General features: G+C 32.4%; 2 protein-coding genes across 2 annotated transcripts; both read left to right on the forward strand.

The window, feature by feature from the left end:
- Window positions 1-6,635: 6,635 nt before the first annotated feature.
- On the forward strand, window positions 6,636-8,742 carry LOC133698671 (uncharacterized). Its single transcript, XM_062121682.1, has 3 exons — window positions 6,636-6,960; window positions 7,386-7,529; window positions 8,239-8,742. Exons 1-3 carry the CDS (start codon window positions 6,778-6,780, stop codon window positions 8,380-8,382), a joined length of 471 nt encoding a protein of 156 aa, XP_061977666.1. The 5' UTR covers window positions 6,636-6,777; the 3' UTR covers window positions 8,383-8,742.
- A 2,956-nt stretch (window positions 8,743-11,698) lies between these two features.
- On the forward strand, window positions 11,699-15,546 carry LOC133698447 (uncharacterized). Its single transcript, XM_062121367.1, has 3 exons — window positions 11,699-11,988; window positions 12,441-12,584; window positions 15,268-15,546. The coding sequence occupies exons 1-3, from the start codon at window positions 11,806-11,808 to the stop codon at window positions 15,409-15,411; spliced, it is 471 nt and encodes a 156-aa protein (XP_061977351.1). The 5' UTR covers window positions 11,699-11,805; the 3' UTR covers window positions 15,412-15,546.
- Window positions 15,547-17,342: the final 1,796 nt, after the last annotated feature.

The raw sequence follows: 17,342 nt of genomic DNA on the forward strand, positions 1-17,342 counted from the left end.
TTGCCAAATTTTATCCTCAACCTCAAAATGAGATCTTCAATTCTCATCTTCTTAGGCTTATGTTTAAGATAATTCTTAAAATGTTTCCAAGATGATGTAATTTTTCAATGATTGCATCCACTTGGAATGACTCACTTAGAGACATACCTTTATTGTGTATATCATGCAAGACGAGTTGAAAATCTTGAACTTGGCTTATTACGATGCTTAAATTAACCATATTGAAATTAAGAAATTTTCCGACTATGAATTTCTTCATACTAGCATCTTCAACTTTGTACTTTTTATTTAAAGCTTCTCATAATGCTTATGCACTATTTATAGAACTATACACATCATATAGTGTATTGTCTAAGTCATTCAAGATGTAGTTCTTGCATATGAAATCAGTTTGATTCCATACATCCTCAGCCAAGAACTTTGTCAAGTTCAAGGTGGTTAGATAGAACAACATCTTTTGTTGTCACCTCTTAAAGTTCAATTCATTAAACTTTTCAGATTTCTTACCTTACACCATAGAACGTGATGGTGTAATCTTCATTACCAAATTAGTACTTGGCAAACAATATTGGTTAGCACAACCAAATCTTGAGTAGAATAAGTATAAGACATGATATAATCTATATAAACAATAGCCAATAATATTTATAAATAAATATTTTGGCTCCACAATAAGCAATTAATATAAAAAAATTATAATAAAACAACTTAATAAATAAAAATATTTAAACATGCAAGATAAAATCAATATATTAAAGCTTAAGTTCTTTTTAACATGCATCATATCATTATCATTATAAAATATTTAAGCATGTTAAGCAAAAAGCATGATCATATAAGCAAGATATCATAAACAAAATAATAATTCACTTGTTGAAAAACATAAATCAATAAAATATATGACATGGATCGAAACATCTAAATTGCATGAAAATAATTTTAGAAGATAAACTATAACTTTAAAACAAAAATATATACTATAAGGCAATTCTAAAAACCTATTTCACAATTAATATATTTTTTTTTTCACGAGATAAACTAAACAAAGTCTAATATACGAATAAAGCTTTAAGATTGTTTTTCAAATTTGTAAATATATTAGACTAGTGAACAAAGATGTTTAGTTTATCATAATAAGAGCATACAAAATTTCATCACCCAATTTTGGATGATTCCCCAAAATTCACTTTTCTTTCAAAATAAAAAAAATCAAAATAAAAAATAATAATAAAATAAAGGCTGGCAATGCGGAGAAAGCTGACCAAGAAAGGCTGCAAAATAGGCAAAAATCAAGCTGCAATTTTCGGAGGAATTTCAAGGCTTAATTGTACGTTGTTATGCCCAAGAATAGAAAAATACAAATTCAAAGGTCAAATTAAATGAGTATTGGACGAATTTGCATAAAAATTAAGTTCAATGACATAATTAAATTTTTAATGGGCCAATTTGATTTAATCATGGGCCAAATTAAATTTTAATTATGTTCAAGAATTAATTTGGGTCCAATTGAAGGAGTTAATTAAGTGCAAGGACTTAATTATACTTTAAGCGGGTCAAATTAATTGGAGGACTTAATTGGTGAAAAATTAAGTTTGGGAGCTTAATTTGGACTTAATTGAAAAGATCAGAATTTTAAGAGACCAAATTTAATTTTTACCAAGTGAATTGATTGAAATTAGGAGCCAAACACAAAACTTGAGGGACCAATTTTGAAGCCCGAAAAAATATTTTACCTATAAATAGCCTACAATTTTAGCTAAGCAAGGAGGGGACAATTTTGACAACATCAGAAAAAAATACAAAAAAACCTAACCCTAAACCCATCTTTTTTTCAAGAGGAGCCGCCCCCCTCCCCCCCCCCCCACGTTTTTGGTTTTCCCTCTCCAGCCGGTTCCAGCATCTTCTTCTTCCCTCAAACCGGCACCGTTTTCCCACTCCAGCCTTCACCCGACGCCATTTTCCTTCACCAGAACAGTCGGCCGAACAGCCTCCATCGGCAGCAACAACACAACAGCCCCATCTCTCCTCAGCCAAACGATATCTCCCCTTGCCTCCACCGGAGCTTTAGCGGCCACAGACCCACATTCTTAACTGTCGGTCGAAGCGGCGGCCGAACACCAGCAGCAGCGCCGATCCGCTCTCCATCCTCTCCTTCGGCGTCGGGCTTCCCCCTCAGCCTGCAACGAACGGATTCCACCGCCAGCAGCCGATCTCTTTCCCTTCTCAGCCGATCTTCCCTCTCTCTCACCAGAGCAGTCGGCTGAACAGCCGAGACCCAGCTCTCCCCATTTCAACGGATCCTCTTCTCCTTCGGTCTCCTCCACAGCCACCAAACGGCGGCAGCAAGCCACCTCGCCGTCTCCTTCAACCAGCGCCCACAGACCAGCAGCTCCATGGTCCAGCGACCGGCCACTTGAAGAAGAAGAAACCGGATCTGCAGTGAAGCAGATCCAACCGTGACAGACCCGAAGGAACCGGATCTAAGGAAATGAAATCTAAAATCAACTGCATGTGTTGCGTTTTGATTGTTTTGCAGGTAGTGGTGTCCCTCACTTCCGGCAGGGAAGGGCAAAGAAGGAGAAAGCAGGGCAGATCCGCCCGTTTCCGGCATCAGCGGCGGCGCGTGAAGCCACACGCCGCCAGGAACGGCGGCGCGTTGGAACACGCGCCGCCAGCGTTCCTGCATGAATTTCTGCAGTTCCTGAAGCACTTCCTTTGCAATTCCTGGAGTTTTGAGGACTGTTCTGTAAAGTTTGAATTATTTGATGGATCTTTTTATAATGAGACGGCAAAAGAATAAAGAAGGATTTAATATTTTGATTGGATCACGGTGTAGAAATACAAACTTGTACGAAAGTTGTATTTCTAAATTCCGATGAAAAGACAAAATTTTTAAAACTTCTTTAACACATCATAGCCATGAAGCAGCTTACCTCAGGTAGGGTGCGTTAGGGGTGCTAATACCTTTTCTAATCACAATCAGTCCCTTACCCGCAAATCTCTGACAAGACCATTTAACCTGAGTTTCCTAGTAACCCTCAATTAAATACTAGGTGGCGACTCCCAACAAAATCAATTCCAATAACAGAGATAAAAATCGCCAGTCAGGCCGGGGGCTGATGCCGCGCGGATTTTGATGTGCGACACAAAACATAAAACTCATGAAAAACATGTTTTCAACATAAATATATACTTGTAGTTGATATAAAATCAAAGTCCTAGCATGCATACTAATAATAAAAATAATTATGCTTTAATTAAAATAAATTAGAGTACTTACTTGTTGAAGCACTTTAAAGTAAAGAAACTTTTATTTTTGTCAATAATGAATCATTTATCCTTAAGATGTTATTGCTTATCACTTGTGCAATTAGGATGTTTGCAATATGTTTTTCAAGATTCCAACACTACCACCTTGATTTAGATACACTTTTAAACAAGATTTTTGAATCAAAGATTATATAACTCAAATATTTCTCAACAAGATGAACTTAAGCTCTAGACTTAAGAGGAAAATCAAAGTATAAAAAGAAAAGAAAACACTTAAATATAAGGTTGGGAAAAGTTAAAAAATATATAAAAAAAACATTGTATGAAACTCTTCCTCTGTCTTTTTTTTATAGTGAATTTTGAAAACTAAAAATCTGAATAATTAATTTTGGTAATAATCAGAATTAATTCTCACATTATCAATCTTTGATTACTTACTATAAATCAAGAATTAAATTTGAACATAATAGCCATGAATTTGTTTTGTTTTTTTTTAGATGAAAAAATTGTTCATATTTGCAACAAAAGCTTCTAGAAGAGATTATTAACCTTCATGGACTGGACAAACAATGAGCTGGAAGAAATAGTTCAATTGAAAAAAAAAAATCTTTTATAGTCTAAAATATTATTTTATAATAAACTCAAACTCAGGCCCGAGCACAAGTTGGGCAGGCGCGCGTGCGGGTTTAAGCCTAAAGCTTATTTTTTCTAAGATCTCTTCTCTTTAGAAGCTTGTGTTATTTGAATTCAATTTTAACTTTTCAACTACTCACTTTATAAACTAGAAAAATAGGGTTTTTTTTTCATAAAATTCTTTAAAGGATTTTAGGTTTTACCAAAACATGTCAATCAATGATTCTTTGAAATTAATTTTTCATTTACGTACAATTTATTTAAATCATGTAAATATTCTATGTTAAAGAGTATATGTTAGATATTAAATTTCAATAAAATTTTAACCATAAAAATAAGTGTTTTTTTTTTTAATTTAGCCTCGAATATGCTTAATAACCTTGTTTTTTAAATAAATTTACATCGTAACGGCATAATAAAAAAAGAAGAAGCAGGAGTACAGTGACACTAGCTTTGACCCAGTCTCTGAATTGAGAAGGAAAAGCCATTGGCTGCAAGAAATTAACGAGAAATCCCCAATGAACTAAGTCAAAGGCGTTCAAGAGATCCACCTTTAAAGTACAATCAGGAACGAACAGCTCCAGTTCCATCATAAACACTCACAGTCTCTTGAGTCAATAGCACATTATCACCAATTTTCCTACCATGAACAAATGCTGTTTGGTTCTGACTAATAAGAGCTGGAAGACGAGCTCTCGACCTTTTGGCTAGAATTTTTGCTATGCATTTGTAAATGGTGTTGCCGCCTGATAAAGGTCTAAAATCCATGGCCTTGTTAGCATTCTGCACCTTAGGCACCAATGTAACAGTATTGACAGCTCTTAGAAACTTACCACTAGAGAAGAAATTAAGCACAGCACCAGCAACAGCAAAAGCAACAATACTGCAAGCCTTCTTGAGAAAATCTGCAGAAAACCCATCTGGGCCAGGAGCCTCACTACCATTTAGAGAAGAACATAGTAGATTTAGTCTCCCCTGCTGATACTGGAGTCATTAGAGAACATTGCTGAGAGGCAGTCAATTTATTCCCATCATTTTATATTGAGTTATGCTAAACCTTTAAGAAACAATATAATAAAAGAAATCCAAGAAAATACATGGGGTTAGATCATAATCTTAAGATTAAATTCAATTGTAAATCCTATTAATCTCTAATAGCCTATGTATTTTTTCGAGACTTCTTCAATATCGTATTTTCTTAATATTTAACATTACTATTGTCTTTGTTTTTGGACACCAAACTAGCATCCTCTCTCTCTCTCTCTCTCTCTATATATATATATATATATATATATACACACACACACACACACTAGGTTAACCTTTCAAACCAAGTTAATCCATCAAACCTTAGATTCACATCGTAAAAGTTTGATAACTAAATAGAAAAAAAAATTAATGGGTTAACCCAGAATTAACCCGGCTAACTCGTTAAACCAGGTTAAGCCGTCAAATCCAGAATCTGTGTCATAAAAGTTTGATAACTAAATAGAAAAAATTTAACATTAACAATTTAAATTAAACAAAAAAATTAATTAAAAAGAAAAAAAATACAAAAGTCATCAGCCTTTTCACTGTGGACTGCATTGTGCAGTTCATAGTCAAAGGCATAAAAAAAAAAAAAAAAAAAAAAACTAAAAGCATCAGCCGAGAGTTACATAGAAAAAAATTTAATATTAATAAACTAAATTAATTAAATAAAATTGATGAAAAGGAAAAAAAAACCTCTAAGAAGTAAAAAAAAAACTAAATAGAAAGAAATTTAACATTAACAAACTAAACTAAATAAAAATAATAATTATAAAGAAAAAAAGCAAAAAAAAAAATTCAGGTTAAATCGTCAAACCAAATTAACTCATTAAATCCGAAATCCGTGTCATGATGTCTAGTAACTAAATAAAAAAAAAGTGAATGTTAACAAACTGAACTAAACGAAAAAAAATTAATTAAAAAGAAAAAAAATCTGGGTTAACTCGTCAAATCATGTTAACCCGTTAAATTTAGAATTTGTGTCATGAAAGTCTGATAACTAAATAAAAAAAATTAATATTAACAAACTAAATTAAACAAAAAAATTTGTGAAAAAAAAACAAAAAAAATTGACGAGTCAACCTAGAATTAACTGCGTTCACCGGTTAAACGAGGTTAACCTGTGAAACTCAGGATATGTGTCATGAAAGTCTAATAACTAAATAGAAAGAAATTTAATATTAACAAACTAAACTAAACAAAAAAAATTAATTAAAAAGAAAAAAAAGCAAAAAAAAATTTTAAGCTAACTTGTCAAATCAGGTTAACCCGTTAAACCCAGAAAACGTGTCATGAAAGTCTAATAACTAAATAAAAAAATTTAATATTAATAAACTAAATTAGACAAAAACATTTTGTTAAAAGAAAAAAATAAAGAAAGAAGCAAAAAATAATCTCAAAAAACATTTTAAAAAATAGCTAAAAAAATTAAAATAACTTTAAAAAAAAACCTAAAATATCAATGTTTTACTGTAGGTTGCACAGTCTATAGTAAAACACTTATCCCTTTTAGTATATTTTACAAAATATATATATATATATATATATATATATATATATATATATATAAACATTTATGTTTTTGAAAGTACAGTGAAGTGAGGTGAATTGGAGATTTTTGGGTGAGATACATATAAAACAAAACATAAAAAAAAAAATGTTTTTTTTTATTGATACGAGTGTTCAACCAACTTGTGCGCCACGACTAATAAATTCGACGAGGTGTGGTTGTGCTTCAATGAATTGTATCTCCCACCCCATCCCATCCCCAAACACACGGAGACCCCCAAAACATAAACTCATTTACAGGTAAGGATCATATCTGTCAGAAAGAGAATAGACGAAATGGATTTGGAATCTGTGAGGAGATATATAGAGAAAGGAGGACATGAAGATGACAAGAAAGCATCAAAAATTGAAGAAATGCCACTCAGATTCTTTGAAAAATTCGTGATGGAAGGCCTTCATATTGATCTCATCGAACCTGGGCGTGTTGTTTGCTCCCTGAAAGTCCCTCCTCGTCTTCTGGTAACCACTTCAAACCTCAAACTCTGTGCTTTATTGCTATCAACTTATTCAAATGCATAATCAAGGATCTCAAGATGACTCCTTTGGATTCTTGGGATAACTTCCACGGCGGACTATTGTTTTCCCTTGATTGGTTTTGACAACAGAACTAAGGCAAATTAGAGAAATGGTTGGATTACCCTCGATTTAGTTTGGTCGTTCAGATAACTCATGATGACCAAGAGAAAGTTGAGATTTTTTTTATGTCTGCTCTTTAGTTAGGATTTTTTTTGAATTAATTTTCTTTATATTCTGTGTTTTGAGATAAAATACTGAAAAAGTTTGTAAATTTGTTCCATAATTTTAAGCCAAACAATGATTTAATCATTTTAGTTTTAAAGGGTGTTGCTGATTATTGGGGTTTTGCATGATGGCTTATTGTGAAGAACGGTAGCGATTGCTTGCATGCTGGGGCTATAGCAATGCTGGTTGATGTGGTAGGGTCAGCTGCACTGGTCGCAGGAGGAGTGTTCTTAACAGGAGTTTCTGTGGAAATTAATGTTTCACACTTGGATGCTGCTTATGCTGATGTGGGTATCATTCCCTCCTCTCTATTTTTCGATACTCGTTTCTTTGTGTTAATTTTATTTCTTCAATACAATTGATAGCACAATTCCAACCATAATTTCTTGAATATTTGACAGAGTGGATAAGGAAATCTTTTTCAAATCAAAGAATTGTTAAATGCATTTTTTTATGTTTAAACATGTTGACTTACCTATGTCTGTTGTTTCTTTTGGTAACGGTGACATACAGGGCCTAATTGATGAAGAATTTGATTCATATTGCTATCAATTTTATCTGAAACCCTATCGAACTTAGATGTAGCAAGCCTTATTGTAGATTTCTAAGTTTTGAGGTTGCTTACGTTTAATTGCAGCTGCCATCACATGAGTTCTGTCACTGTCAACTCACTTTGGAGTATGATAAGTTGAAGTTGGAAATTGTATTGAAGTTTTTTGTGCAATGTTTTATTTATTTGATTAGATGAACTATTAGGTCCATTCTATTTGTTGACGAGCAAGAAGTTTTGGTCAAGATGGAGTAAGGGAAATCTAAGATTTGTAGAACAATAAGATGGAGTAAAATAAATCTCAATGCTGATATGTAGTGTTGATTCCATTCATCATAGCAGCTGTGTATATGTGTGGACGTTCCATCGTACATGTAAAAATTACTGAATCATAAACAACGTTTGACTTGCCAGTCTTACGAAGTTTTCTGTTTCTGTTCATTCAGGAAGAAATCGAGATTGAAGCCAGGGTTCTACGTGCAGGCAAAGCTGTTGGATCTGCGAGTGTTGATTTCAGGAAGAAAAAGAGTGGGGCAATTATTGCTCAAGGGCGTCATACCAAGTACCTTCTTATTTCTAGTAAAATGTAAACGGCTTGCAAGTTTTTCGTGGTAGTTCGTTCTCGAGAACCGATAACGCATCAAACACTGCGCGTACTCTGATAAAAATATTTGTCAGATGAGTTGAATGATGGAGAGTTTGACACTCTGACAGCCATGCTGAGCAGTAAATTTGGTTGTCCTCCTCGCATATTGTTGCAGCTCCTTTCCGAATTTCTCCTGGAGTTCAAGACAGCATTTTCCATGCAATGCAATGATTTTATTTCATAAATTAATGAACTGAAATATATTAATGTCGATTGTGTTTAGGCTACTCATCAGATATTGGACAAGGAAAACAGTTTAGAACATCTTCTTCCTATGATTTATCCACAGTATAGTTGGCTTCAACCTTACCTGCCTTGGGTACCTTTGCAGAGTCTATGATGCACAACACCTGATGAGAAATGGTTCCCTTCGTGGCATTTTGAATGTTCTTGCTGCAGCAAGAAGGAGATTTGAGAGGGTCTTCACTCCTAAGGCTGGCAAAGCAAACAACTTAATTATAAATTGCGGGGAATTTTATTTTGTTAAAAATCCCTTAATTTCTCTGAAATCTTGGCACCAACTTGTAAATACATCACCAAAGCATATCTTGTAGCATTTTGGTTACTGTTTTGATTTAAAAAAAAAAACAAAGATAATCAAGATAAAGAGGATATGTTTTTTTTATAATTTTCAAACCCAACTTGGCCCGGCTAGTCAACCCGGCAAGACTCAGTTAAAAACCTGATTGCAACTCGTTGATTTTTGTTTGTTTTTTACTAAAATGATGTCGTTTTGATTTAAAAAATTTTTGATTTGGGCGACTCAGTCAAACACCGGAACTCGGGTCTTAAACTAGGCCAGCTACTGGATCAGATTTAAAAACTATGTATTTTTTTATATTTTTTTAATTTAAAAGCTTAGAAATTCATTTTAAAATTATTGTAAACACACAAATTTATTTTATTTTATTTTATTCGTTACTTTTAACTAAATAAGTTGTAATAGTTGCGAAGAACTTTTATACCCAAATAGGCCAAACAATTTTGCCCCCAACACTACTTTGCAGTCTCAATTTCAGCCTTGCATTTGAAGCTAAGAATATTTAAGACCCTCAAGAATAGTTAACAAAGTATGTTAAAAGCACATGTGGCCTGCACAAAGATTTTAGAAAGAAAAAATAGAATACTAACTTGATAAAAGAAAAGGTATATGATTAATAGGAAAGAAATAAAAACAAATTAATTGAAATTTACTTACATTATATAAAATTAATTACAATAATAAAAAAAAAATCACCATGAACAAACTCACCTAGTTGAGTCTATTTAGTTATTGTTAATTGGGTCATCAATAATATAATTTTTAATTTTCCATTACCATGTATTTGGTATTTTCCATTAATTAACAAAAAAATTATGCCAAACAATATAATTTTGGAATCCTAAAAATACAAAAAAAATAATAGGCAAAAACCCAAGAAGTTAAAAAGGAATATTCATATTAGAATGATTTTTTAAAAATGCTTAGGCCTATAAAACTCAACTTTATTCATGAATATATGTTTTTTTTTTACCTTGCACGTCATATATCTCATATTAGCATGATACATTTAAAAGAATTTAATTAAAAAAAATTAATTTATATCCTAAAAAGGAACAAACCACCTTAACCACAAGATTGATTTCTTAAAGCTGTTGTTATTGAATTGTGATAAAGATTATCAAAAATATTTTTTTAACATGACACGAAAAATATAATATAAACTCAGATCACAAACTCGAATATAATATAAACTCAGATCACAAATTCGAATCGTAAAATTATAAAATTGTAAGTAATTTTTTTAACTAATTATATATTGATAATTCTAACCAGGAAATTAATTTGCATTAAAATCTAATAAAATAAGTCAATAATATTATAATCAATGAGTGATCTAAATAAAATGAGAGAGAGATATATACAGTATGAATCAATAAATTAATAACATCGAAAAATAAAAAGTCTCATAATAAAATTTCTCAATATAGGGGAATCATTGAAAGGTAGGAAGCACACATAGATCTAGTGACAACCTTGTTGTTCCTATTACAATAAGTCTTGATAGACCCCTTTTGGATTGTAAGCTAATGAGTTTAAATTAGTAATTAACTAAAATAAATTCAATAATAAAATAAACTCCTAAACAGTGTCTAATGCACTAGAAAAAAATCAAATTAAAATTAAATAAATAAATAAAATAGAATAATAAAAAAAAGTCTTCATGTTAAAATTTCTCTAGGTAGTCTGAATCTCTAATTTTTTAATATTCTTGACAGATTTAAGTCTTAATTTCAAACATGTCGTTCTCTCTCGTTTGGATGAATTATTGGGTCTACAATATATAGTTGGAAAGTTTTATATGTCTACTTTCTATCCTAACTTTAATCGAAGTAAAATTCCACTAGTAGCTCTAGATATATCTCAAACAGTACACGAAGGTCATGTTTGATATATTTGATAATATTAGTTTACTAACTTTGACTCTAAGAAATATTATATTCCCTAACTCCATTTGACCTGAAAATGTATCACAGTATATTTTTATATATTTAATATTTTCCTGTAAAATTTCAGCTTTATCTAATATACGGTTTGAAAGATATGTTCAATCTCGCAAAACTAGTCAGCAGATATTTTAAGGTCAAATTTAGACCTGATTTGGTTCATATCATAAATTTAGTAAACTCGTAAAATCAGACCGAATTTATCGATTTTATCGATTTTGCATAAATTAAATTTGATTTTATTAGTTTTGAGTTTTTAATCTAATTTAATATATTAAATATATATTAACTCATAAAATTATAAAATATGAGTTAAGTTGTGGTTTTAATAATTCTTATCATTTAGATAATACCCATATAGATTTCGTTTATTCCCCCGTATCTGCCGTCTCTTTCTTTCTAAGGAAAAAATAAATAAAAAATAATTCATGATCACATAGAAAAAAAAGTGAAGCAATTAATTATGTTTCTTTTGTATTTATGTGGGATCGGGAAGATAATGATTGGTGCTAACAGTTTAATTGACAATAAAAGGTATTAAAATTGATTTTTTTACAGAAACAGTCGAACTCTTTTTTCATGAGAGAATTAAAATTGAAGTTGTTGGTAATTTTCTCAAACTAGGGATAATTATGATACAATTCCTAACCCTATTTCTCATGTTTTAGAATATTTTTTTTTAATTAATGTGGATATTCAGTTAGTTTATATCTATTTCAATTAATTTTATAAATTTTAAAATTAAAATTAATCAATCATGTAAACTGTAAATGGGTCAACGGGAAGGGAAAACAGTAGAGTATTACTTTGCGTCTTTGCCCATCACTCTTTCAACAAACATACCTTTGTCTGAGACGAGTCGGAAAGGGAAGAAAGAAAAATGGATTTGGAATCAGTGAAGAGATACTTAGAGACAGGAGGATATGAAGAAGACAAGAATGCATCAACCATTGAAAAAATGCCTCTCAGATTCTTTGAAAGATTTATAATGCAAGGCCTTCATATTGATCTCATTGAACCTGGGCGTGTTGTTTGCTCCATGAAAGTCCCTCCTCGTCTTCTGGTAATCACTACAAACCCCAAATCTCTCTGTTTTTGTGTTGTTTTCTGATTCAAATACATAATCAAGGATTTAAAGATGATCCATTTGGGCTCTTGGGATAACCATCACAGATGAATACTGTATGCCCATGCTTGGTTTCGACAAGAACTTGGAAATGGAAATCAAACAATTACCCAGTTCCTGTTTTTTGTTTTTCTTGTGTATTAACAATTGGAATGGTTGAATTACTCTCCTTTTAGTTTGGTTGCTGAGATTAGTCATGAAAACAAGAGAAAGTTCAAGTCTTTTGTTGGTTGTTTTCAATTAGGATTCTCTTTGGAAGTGATTAGCTAATATCAGATAAAAGTAAGGGAATTTTCTTCCAAAATCTAAGCTAAAGAATGCTTTAATACTTTAGGTCTTAAATGGTGTTACTGATTATTTGGTGTTTTGTTTGATTGCTTATTTCTAAGAATGGTGGCAATTTCTTGCACGGTGGGGCTACAGCCACGTTGGTCGACTTGGTAGGATCTGCTGCAATATTCACAGTTGGAGCTCCAGCAACTGGAGTTTCTGTAGAAATCAATGTTTCATACTTGGATGCTGCTTTTGCTGATGTGGGTAACAGTCCTCCTCTCTCATATATTTTGTTCCTTGCGTGTGTTTTTTTAAATGCCCTGATAGAATGATTCCTAACCTGTTTGTCTCAGGGTTGAAACTGTCTTGAATATACGATAGAGTGAAAAAGGAAATATTTTTCGAATATATTGTTATGTGTTTTCTTTTTTATGGTTTAACAACATATCTACAGCTGCCTATTTTTTTTGGTAATGGTATCAATACCAGACCTATTTGATGGGGCTTGGGACCATAAGACTGTAAATTATATCTCAACCTATCGAACTAAGATCCAGCAAGCCTTATTCTATATTTCTCAAGAGTTTGCGGTCGTTTACCCTTTTGTTGCACTGTTAATCACAAGTTATTGTGCATTAATCAGGTGTTATGCTAAACTTAGTTAACTTTGGTGCCTTAGAAGTATCCAATAAGCTGCCGGTGGAGTGTTTGTTTTTGTAAATCTCCCCCTCCCCGCCTACAGAAATAGTTTTCCAAGTATGGCCTTGGAAAAAAGATATCAAATTATGTCCCATCTATTCGTGCTTTAATCAGGTGCTGTTTCTGTCTGCTTTAATTGGGTGCCTTTTCTGTTTGACCATAAGGTTCAGTTTTGCTTGATTAACAGTGTTGGTCTTAAATGTTATAGATTTATGCGTTAGGTTTCATCTGTATACAATATAGATTCTTGTACTGTGCTATAATAAAGGCATGGATTATTCAGCTGTTTCACCAAATGTTACTGCTACATGAAGATAAGTTTCCCGTGTTCAGCATACCTTTGGTGGGGACTTCTTTCTATTAACTAGCTTATGATCCTAGAAATAGAGGGAGCTGGATTTAGTCTATAGATGGTTGCTCATATTGTTTGTGTTCTCAACTATCACTATCAATTGTGATGTGAACCTCATAATCATATGGTCATGTAACTCACAACAAGATTGATAACAAATCCTGGAAAGGTGGAACATGTTTGATAGAAGTGTGACATAATGAAAACATGTCCCAAGATACCAGAATTATTGGAATAAAAATCCCCAACCTACAAATATTAATTCACTAACAAGAAGTATAAGGAAGACGTGACGAAGCCAGTTATTGTTTAGTGAGTCAGTTTTAGTTTTTTAGAGAACCAAGAGAGAATTCTCACCCTCGTACACACAAGACAAAGGTGCGGCAATTCTGAATTATTATTCAAAGAAAACGTATAGCTGAAACTTCGGTTACAATTGAGTTTTTATATGACTAATAACCTAAGCTGAACCCTAGAATACCCAGGATATAGGCTGATGTGAAATCCACTTAAAAGCAGACCCAAAGTTTAATTGAAATAAACCCAAATAATGTTAAACAAACCCAAAACATTTTAAAATTAAAATTAAAATAAAGGTTTTCTATGCTTCTGCAAATAACCAAAGAGAAATAAAAGTGACAAGTCTGATTTTCCTAGCTTAAAAGGTGTTATAGTTGAAATAAACCTTCATTATACCTCTAGGAAGGGTTGCCACCTCTAGATGTCCCAAATAGACTAGGAAAATCTAATCTGAATATGGAATTAATTCTGTCGCCTCTTGTTTTTTTCTTGTAGAGCTAGGTTTTCTTGTAATACTTGAACAATAATAAATACAAAATATCTTTCTTTGTTTTTGTCTTATTAGTTTCCATTCTAGATTAGGATAATCATTAAATAATCCTTTATTGGTGAAAATCCTAAAAATCAAGATTGGTGAGCCCAAATTGTTTAGCATGTTTCTAGCTGAAAATCCTAAAAATCACTCGCCAGGCTCTTAAGATCTCCTTAGTAGAATAGGTTGGCTATAGTTCTAGAGTCTATAAAATACTGGATTGCTCCCACTTGCAAAGAATCAAAATGGCATGTATCAAGCTAAATTGTGAACACTTAATTTGTGTAGATGAGATGCGGATAATATTTGTATTTTGTAGATTTAATTTCTTTTCACTTATTGGTCCTTTCCTTTAATAAATGCTTTGCAGGTTAGTTGTCTCACTTGTAGACTCTGTTGAATGAGAAATTTTATGGTGCTCAGGGAGTAACTAGTAGAGCATCATACTAGCTACTCCCTAATATTTTTGAAGAAAAAAATAGATACAATTAGGAGAGAAATTCTAAGTGAAGATATTCTTATAACTTTTGGTGGATCATAGGTTTCATCTTCTCTTTTCTCTTTGTATCTATCTTTTTTTTTTCAAGATAAGTCCAGGGAGTAACTAATAGGATACCACTAGGTACTTCCCGAGCACCATAAAATTTTCCCTGCCGAACTTCTCTATTTTAGCCTTTACATGTTTATGTTGTGCAATTGACTCACTAAAGAGTATACCAAGTTAAAGTTGGAATGGGGCTACCCTCTTTTGAGCTATGCTTTGTTTATTAGATGGGATAGAACACTGGGTTTGCACTGTTTGTTGATGAACAAGAAGGTTTGGTATGTAGGACAAGCAAGAAGAACAAAATGAGTAGGGAAATCTTACATTCTTAGCACGGTAAGAGGGAGTAAAATAAATCTCAGTATCAACGTTGATTCTGGGTATTAATTTCATTCATCATAGCAGTATGGATTAGTGTATGCATGTCATGATGTGCCTCTGTACTTGTAAAATAACTTGAGCACAACGAATTGTGACTTATTATTCATTTGAAGTTTTCTATTTCCGTTCTTCCAGGAAGAAATCGAGATTGAAGCTAGGGTTCTTCGTGTGGGTAAAGCTGTTGGAGTTGTCAGTGTCGAGTTGAAGAAGAAAAAGACTGGGAAAATTATTGCTCAAGGGCGTCATACTAAGTACCTAGCTGTCCCTAGTAAAATGTAAATGACCTGCAAATTCTTAGCTTCTTCGTATTCCTTCACTGGAACCAATAATGTAACTGATAAATATTTGCAATTATATGTATCGACGATCATTACAATGATGCTTAGAATGCTGGATAAGATCTTTGTTGCTGCATATTGTCTGAACTTATAGCTTCCATACATCTTGGCAGCTTGTCATCTCTCGATAGATTGGATTTATCAGGATAGTCAATCTGCCTCCTGGAATTGACCGCCTTCCTAAGCTTAAGACTTTGGAAGTTACCAAATGCGTAAATCTGCTAGTAGTCTCAAAATTTCCTCCAGCTTTAGAGGCATTTATCATTCATCATTTATCTCACTGGAAATGTGCCAAAATCTAATAGAAATTTTCTTCGCAAACTGCCTCAATTTAACATGTAAATCTGAGAAAAGCCTTGTTCAGGTTCATTTTACGGCAAAAAAAGAAGGCAGATTAAGATATTGAGAAGTGGGATCATGACATTGATGGCCAGGTTGGAACAGACATAGCAATGCCCCTGTAATCATCCGAAATTCCTGTTTAGTACGTTGAAACTCATTCATTTTGACCCTCCAAATAACGAGCCTTTGTCCAGAGAGTCAGAAAGAGGAGGGAAAATGGATTTGGAATCATTAAAGGGATGCTTAGAGAAAGGAGGATATGAAGATGACAAAAATGAATCAACCATTGAAGGAATGCCTTTCAGATTCTTTGAAAAATTTATAATGCATGGCCTTCATTGTTGATCCCATTTAACCTGGGCTGCTGTTTGCTCCATGAAAGTCTCTCCTCGTCTTCTGGTTCTGTTTTGATGTTATTAAGGATTTAAAGATGAGCCAATTGGATTCTTGAGATTGAAGACCACGATCGAGTAGTGTCTGCCCATGTTTGTTTTTTACTAGAGAACTAGGCGGATCAGCTAGAGATAATGGAAATTAAACAATTACCTATTTCCCTTTTCTTTTTTTAGTCTTTTGTGTATCAACACCCAATGCTGTTTTATTTGTTGAGATAACTCATGAAAACAAGTGAAAGTTGAAATCTTCTGTAGTGTGCAATTGGGATTGTTTTTTAGAGCGAAGACTTTTGAAAAAGTTTGTGAATGTCTTCCAAAATCTAATCTAATCAATGTTTTAAAAATGCTTTAGGTCTTCAATGGTGTCAGTACTGATTATTGAGGGGTTTTGTTTGATGGCTTATCCTTTACAACAACTAATTTTAACAAAGATTAAAAAAACACTAGATAACCCGTGTTATTTTCAAAACAACTAAAAAATCCTATAAAAAATAACTAAAAAATAACAAAATACTAGAGGATGGGAAAAAAGATTTAAAAAGGAGAAAAGCTCATGTCATTTTTGTAAACTGGAATTAATCTCTTAAACCCGTAACCATTTAAATTCTAGACCAGAACTCAACTAAAAAGTTAAATATTAGGCCAGTTAAATATTGAAGAATAAAATAATAATTTAAAAATTAATCTAAAAAAATCTTGAAAGGTTTAAAAGTAGAAACAAAAAAAAGAATTAGATTTGATAGCGAAAAAATTCAAGGAGGATGAAATTGTAAAAAAAAAATTGCACAAACCATCTAAATAAAATAAACAGAACTCAAAAGAAAGAGAATCAAATCTAATAGTTGCAAAAAATCTATTGGGGATGAAATTGAAAAAAAAATCCTTGATTGCATAAGTTATTCTAAATAATAAAAAAAGATTGTAATAAAGAGAACATGGATGGAATCTTAAGGACAACAAACCTTAAAGGCTTATTTGAATTTTTTGGAAGACCAACATAAAAATCAAGTAAAAAAAAGAAAAATAAAAAAATAAAAGGTCACACGCACCAGACCAGCCATCATTATTCCACATGCACTACTTCTATGTGGAGGGTATGCAGAGCACTTCAACCGCCGTTTTGAAAGCAAGGTTT

Source organism: Populus nigra, chromosome 7 (genome assembly GCF_951802175.1).
Source record: "Populus nigra chromosome 7, ddPopNigr1.1, whole genome shotgun sequence".
Classification (NCBI taxonomy): Eukaryota; Viridiplantae; Streptophyta; class Magnoliopsida; order Malpighiales; family Salicaceae; genus Populus; species Populus nigra.